Below are 6,769 nucleotides of genomic sequence, written 5' to 3'. Positions count from 1 at the left end.
TTTCCTTTATTTGTTTTAAATTCAACTAGCAATTGTTTTATTTTAGCAGAATACTGAAAGCAGCAGAACTGAGTACACTGTGATATCTGTTTATCTATCACAAGCAACGTCGTTATCGCAATATTCAACAACATTATTTATATATTTAGAGTTTTCCTCATATCGTGCAGCGCTAGAAGTAACACGTTAGTTTTTGATTGGTGACTGATCTACTGTCACAGAAAGCAATGAGATAAGTGAGTGCCTCTGACGTGTTTGTGCTCTACAGGATGACGACCCTGATCGTGTACGGCCTGTCGTTTCTGGGCATGGTGGTCTTCACCTTCACTCTGGACCTCAACAACATCTACCTGGTCTTCGTCACTGCTGGAGCCCTGGGGTACGGCTGGCCACGTTCACCTAATGACACGCTTAGTTACGTGCTGTACCGCGCTTTTTCCGCACATCATAGATTTATATTCTATATTCTATATACAGTACCGTTCAAAAGTTTGAATAGGAAACTGTGTCCAAACCTTTGACTGGTACTGTATATCTTCTTATATACAGTGCTCAGCATAAGTGAATACACCCATGCTAAAGTTGACTAAAAAGAGGAATAAAAAAAAAATCATCTTTTGGAAATTGAACTTAATGCCTTCATTAAAAAAATGAGGAAAAATCTAACCTTTAAGGACACCAATTTTCTTTGTGAATGAATAATGTATCGTAAATAAATAAATGTTCTTCCTTAAAATACAGGGGGCATAAGTCAGTACACCCCTATGTTAAATTCAGGCAGGCTGATGTTTATTTTAAAAGGCCAGTTATTTCATGGATCCAGGATACTATGCATCCTGATAAAGTTCCCTTGGCCTTTGGAATTAAAATAGCCCCCCCACATCATCACATACCCTTCACCATATCTAGAGATTGGTTTTATTTCAGTTAGCTTAATAGCTGGTTTGATTTGCATTGAGAGATGATCTTATGGAAAGTACCCCATGCCAATCTCTAGGAAGGAAGAACATTTATTTATTTACAATACATTATTCATTCACAAAGAAAATTGGTGTCCTTAAAGGTTGGATTTTTCTTTTGAATTCCTCTTTTTAGTCAATTTTAGCATGGCTGTATTCACTTATGCTGAGCACTGTATTTAGAGTGTACGATCTAAGGCCACTCCTGAGGCCACGCCTACAATGTTGCATACGAGACAGAGCGCATGGCGTCATACTCTGAAAGCCACGCCCACCTGGGGGGGAAAACAACTCTCCGCTCTCCATTGACTTGTATTGAAGGTGCCTCATCGTCAATTTAGTCTGCTAGCGAGCAACAGAAATGTGCTGCTGTGTGGCGATATTCACCACCAACAGTGTAAATGACCCGTGACTTAAGTTTTTGTAAGCTGCCAACCCGAAAAACCAAACTTTTATGAAGTCAAAAGTGAATACAGACGTGAGGAATCAGCAGGAAGAAAGGGAAGACTGTGGGATCCTGACACTGACCGTAGTAACGATATGTTATGTCTGCAGTGAGCATTTTGTTACCAAGTCAAATATCCAAATGTCAGTTGTAGCCTAACTATATGTCTATAAGTTAAGCTGACACACGTAACATCGGACATATTGTTAGTAAGGTCAGTGTCAGGATCCCACAGTCTCCCCATTCTCTCTGCTGATTCATCACGTCTGTACACACTTTTGTCTTCATATTAGCTCAGTTTTTCTGGTCGGCAGCTTATAAAAACGTCAGTTATGGGTTATTAACCCTGTTGGTAGTGAATATCACCACACAGCAGCTTTTAGGCATTTTCACGTTGTTTGCTAGCCTAGCAGAGAGAATTGACAATAAGGCACCTTCATGCAATACAATGGAGAGCTGAGAGTTGTTTTCCCCCTCCAGTGTGGGCGGGACTTAAATGCGCTCTGTCTCTATTGATTGGTCAAAATGTCCATGGGCTATTACTCTAAAATAATGCATTGATGCATTGATGCTTTTAGAATGGATGTGTAAAATTACCCAATATCCTTCCGTAAATGGAAACTTTGCATTTTCAATTAACCGCAGACCTTGCAGCTCACATGCTGCAATATTTCCTGCCTTGCCGCTGTCGCTCTTTGGGTTGACTTTTGCGGACTCCGCGGGTCGTTCGGAGGGACATTTGTGTTTCCAGGCTGCACAGTGTCATGCACACCCCAGAGGTTTGACCTGGAATGCTGGGGGTGTAATTTTGTCTGGTTATGTCAGAGGGCTCATGAAGATCAACGACTCTGCACAGTCCGCATAACTTGTTCCCTCCCGAATGTCCATTTACAGCACTGACATTAACATGGAGATTCCCATGTTTTAACTGAATGATTGTCTTTACACGTATAGGGCTGTTTACCAAATTTGATACTTTTTAGGCGCCGACCGAATTGCCTCCTTAGAATCCAAAAGTGATTGTCATTTAATACTAAATTTCAATACCTTAGGAGTAAATGCCATCAGCGTCAGTGAGCCAATAAGCACGCAGCGTGCTTCTACCAAGATCTGATAATGTCTGTGATTGGCTGTCTAACGTTAAACGTCGTAGAGGCACGCAGAAACAACTCTACGTTACGCACAGAGAGTGGTGCAGTGTTTCCTTTATGATTTCTTTTTTGCAGTGTAGGCAGGTCTGTCCGAACAACACCAACTCAAATTTTTTTTATCTCTAATGCACCTTCAGTTGTGGCATGCACAGGTTCATTATATGGGTCTCTGTGCAGTGGCAATAAACGTTTATCTCATCGTATCCATCTTGTCTTATCTTCTTTTTTTAATATTGTGCACATGACAATGAATACCTTGAAACGGATGAGTCTGACGTCTGCTGTTTCAGGTTCTTCATGACGGGTTATCTGCCTCTGGGCTTTGAGTTCGGAGTGGAGATCACCTACCCGGAGTCTGAAGGAACGTCGTCAGGACTCCTCAATGCTTTTGCTCAGGTATCGCAAAGTTCCTCAAAAGTGACCAAAAGGTGCTACGGCACTTCCTTTCACACTCATTAAGTGTGTGTCTGTGTGTTTGTATGTGCCCACAGCTATTTGGGATCATTTTCACGCTGATTCAGGGCAAACTGACCACAGACTACAACCCACTTATTGGAAATATCTTCCTCTGCGCCTGGATCTTCTTGGGAATACTGCTCACTGGTAGGCTGTGTGTGTGCGTGTGTGTGTGTGGATGTGGGTGTGGGTGTGTGTGTTCATCTGTGCATGTCAAATTAAACATTAGAAATGTAACGTTTCCTTGTTTTATGTTTCAGCCTTAATTAAGTCAGAACTGAAAAGACACAATGTCAACATGGGAGCAGACAGCAACCAGCTGCAAGCAGTAAGTACACAAAAACACACACACACGCACAAAGTTCAGTATTTTTAGGCCTTATTGACAGGACAGCTGAAGAAATGAAAGGGGAGAGAGAGAGGGAGAATGACATGCAGCAAAGGGCTGCAGGTTGGAGTTTAACCCGGGCCTGCTGCGTCAAGGAGTAAACCTCTATTTCAGTATTTTGGTGTATTTGTTGATGTTCTGGATGATGGATTTCTTTTAGCATTTTGAAAAAATATATCATATATACCCAAAATCTTAATTAATTTTCACACACTTTGCTCTATCTTTCTATCTCTCATCCCTTCTTTCCCCCTGTGGAGTGCCCTTTACAGAGGACAGCTATTAGTCTTTGTTCAGTATTTCTTTCTCCTTCTGGCGTCCCGCGGAGCGACCTTAAGACGGGACAGGTTCTTGAACCTTTCTGTACTCTTCCCTGAACAGAGTCCCATGTCAGTTTGGACATTAAATCTCTTCTGTCCTTCTGTTCTGGCAAACAAAGGTCCCTCTCTACACAAACAAAGCTATAAAATCCTTTTTTTCTTCTTGAACCTCACTTCGCCACCAGCCGATGATCTCTTATGATTTCTGAAGCACCCTTCAGACCAGCCAGGCCATTAAATCTGTTTCTGTTTTCTGGACTCCAATCAGTCTTCATGTTCCCACCGTCCTGCTGAGTCACTGCTGGAGTGCCCTTCAGAGGAGGACATTGATTAAAGCCATCCTCTCCTTTCTCGTCATCCTCAGTGAAGAGGTTTCCAACGTAAGCTCATGCTTTCCCTCCGCGATCAGAATCACAGAATCAAGTTTGATAAATTATGAGATAGGAAATTGATAATAATATCTCACATTTATGTTTTGGGATTTTTTTTCTTTCTGTTTTTCAATTGTGGAAATCTCTTATCCAACTATGCAGGATTTCAATTTAGTTTGTATTTGTCGCCACCTGGTGGTATTATAAAGAAAGAACTTGAGATGAATAGACTGAAAGCAATACAAGACTGCAACTATTTTCACCGGTATTAAGTCATTATTCTGCAGAATAATTTGAAAGACGCTACAATCACGACAACAAGACTGATTAAACTCCCTATCTTATCGTTAACTCAAACCACGTGCTGTAGATATAAAATGAAGAATGATTCTGCAACTGCGTGGCCTGTTTTTGTGTCAGGTTTATTAAGAAAACTGACTGGCGAATTTACAAAAGAATTGCATGCCTTTTGCGGCCGACAAACCTGCACAAATAAGACGAAAAGAAACCTAATAATGCTCAAAGCTCCCCTGACTGCACAGCCAAGCAAATAGCATCTCGGTGCTCCGGGTGCAATTTGCACTTATTTAAATGAGGTTGAACGAAGACATTTGGCACAAAATTGGCCCCTTTCTATAAAAATGAATGTCCTTGCAAAAACAAGATCACAGCCAGTCACAGTGAAATGATTAGCGTCATCAGCCACTTTGTGAAAATGAAGCACATTTGTAATCGCTGTCTTCCGCTTGAAATCACGCCATCCTCATCGTATTGCATTTATCAGCGCCCTGTTGTCCAGTTGAACAGGTCAGCAGTTTTAAATACGTGGGACTCATTATAGACAATAAACTCAACTTCAAGGAACATGTCACTGCCATCCAGAAACGCACACAACAAAGACTACATGTCATACGCAAACTGAAAGCCCTTTCTGTTGTCATATCTGTCTAATAATATGTCCGCAAGCAATGCATCATCAAGGCTGTGTTGTAGATGTTGATGAAAGCCTTTTACCCTTGCACAGTTAACCATATGCAGGGCACCCATCCATATGATGCACATTGCACATGTAATTTGGGTGATATGAATGTAAGATGATTGCAGAAGTGACACTGACATCTGTGTTTTTGTTTATTATTTTTAAAGAAATGACAGATTCTGAAAACAAATCCAGTGTGGCAGGGTTGACATTTTTATGATGTAAATTGAGGGAGCAAAAGCAGTATCGGCTCCAAATATCGGCTCAAAAAAATCGGCAGCCCGTATCGGTCATCGGCTAAGGCTGATGAAAATAAAATTGGCATCGGCACTAAAAAATCCATATCGGTCGATCCCTAACCGCCACCGCCACCTCAGTTGCTTTGTAGTTTTCACATTTGATGTGTCTATGTGGGTTTCTTAATGTGATGGGGGTTTTTTTGTACGTGTGTTACATGTTTTATGTGTTTTTATATGTGTTGCTGTGCTATGGAACATGAAGAGAAGATGTGTGGAAATGATTATCCCTATGGGACAATAAAGACTCTATCTATCTTAACCTCATTTAAGTGAACGCAACACCATTATAATGTCTGTCTGGTTCATCCCTGGCTGTTCTAAACTGCAACAAGTGCTTGAGGTCTTTGTTTTGCTGGGCGCTAACTGAATGCCTGTCTCTCTCTCTGTCTCCTAGGTTCCTACCGAGTGTCCCGGGGACTGCCCTTCAGAAAAGAAAACCAACGGAGTCAAGATGGAACCGTCGATCAGCTTCTCCCGTGAAACGACGCTGTGACCGGCCAAGTCACTGGATCGCAACACAACCAAAGAAACTCCCTGCTGTCCTGGGAAAACTGGTCGGCGCCGCACTCACAAACGTGAAGCACCTCGCGGTGCACTTTGATTTTTTTTTATTGCCAAGCTCCTCGACATTTTGGAAAGGTGGGGGCTCTGGATGTGACGCTAAGTCTAATCAAGCACAGTCACAGTATGGAGTGGATTCAAGCCAGGTATGTGACCAACAAGGCCCAGAGGGTCAGCGCTCCCACCCCCCCCCACAACAAGCTGCTCTCAAACACTTGCATAGAAGATAACTCCGATTTACCGAACTTTGGGTTTCATTAAGGATTAGTCCTCCATTGCCAGACCTTCCTCCACAGCGCTGCGGAGGAGGGTCTGGCTAGTCCACACAGCATTCCGGGATGGGAGAAAAACGTGCTCTGGTTTATTGGAATTCTTTAAACCGATCACAGTCGTCTTGGGCGGCACTGAGCGCGGGACACAATGATGGTGGCTCTGCAAAATAGCCTCTGGAAGGAACTTGTTTTGGTGGAACATGTGTACGTTCAGAAAACTCAGATTGGACAGATAGTCTAGCTAGCTGTGTGGATTTACCCTGCAGAGATCTGAGGAGCAGTTAACCATAGTCCTCAGAAATCCACCGGAGTTTAAAATGCCAACACAAAGGAAGAGGAAGTTGAAGGACATCCTGCAGAATTTCCGGCGGCACCTGAAACAATCCGGGAAATGAAACGTCGTTGATATAGACTACATTATGGAGGATTTGTAAAAATAAATAACAGGAATGCGATGTCATGCAGAAGAAGCTCCACTGCACTTTATAACTGTTGCACTTGTTGTGAAGCATGGCGCTCCTAGTTTGGTTCCTGTATGTAAACCTGGTTTCAAAAGAAAAACAAGCTT

General features: G+C 42.4%; 1 protein-coding gene across 1 annotated transcript in view; it reads left to right on the top strand.

Annotated features, from left to right (window-relative positions):
* Window positions 1-6,279, top strand: part of flvcr1 (FLVCR heme transporter 1) — a 26,835-nt gene extending 20,556 nt beyond the window's left edge. The window contains exons 6-10 of the mRNA XM_039782078.1: window positions 269-379; window positions 2,846-2,951; window positions 3,047-3,158; window positions 3,272-3,339; window positions 5,763-6,279. Of these exons, the coding sequence (XP_039638012.1) occupies window positions 269-379; window positions 2,846-2,951; window positions 3,047-3,158; window positions 3,272-3,339; window positions 5,763-5,861 (496 nt within the window). The 3' untranslated portion in view covers window positions 5,862-6,279. The remainder of the gene's footprint in view (window positions 1-268; window positions 380-2,845; window positions 2,952-3,046; window positions 3,159-3,271; window positions 3,340-5,762) is intronic.
* Window positions 6,280-6,769: the final 490 nt, after the last annotated feature.

The sequence above is a fragment of the Perca fluviatilis genome, chromosome 18 (genome assembly GCF_010015445.1).
Source record: "Perca fluviatilis chromosome 18, GENO_Pfluv_1.0, whole genome shotgun sequence".
Taxonomy (NCBI): Eukaryota; Metazoa; Chordata; class Actinopteri; order Perciformes; family Percidae; genus Perca; species Perca fluviatilis.
The sequence above is the reverse complement of the archived record's forward strand: the minus strand, read 5'-3'. Positions and strand labels throughout refer to the sequence as shown.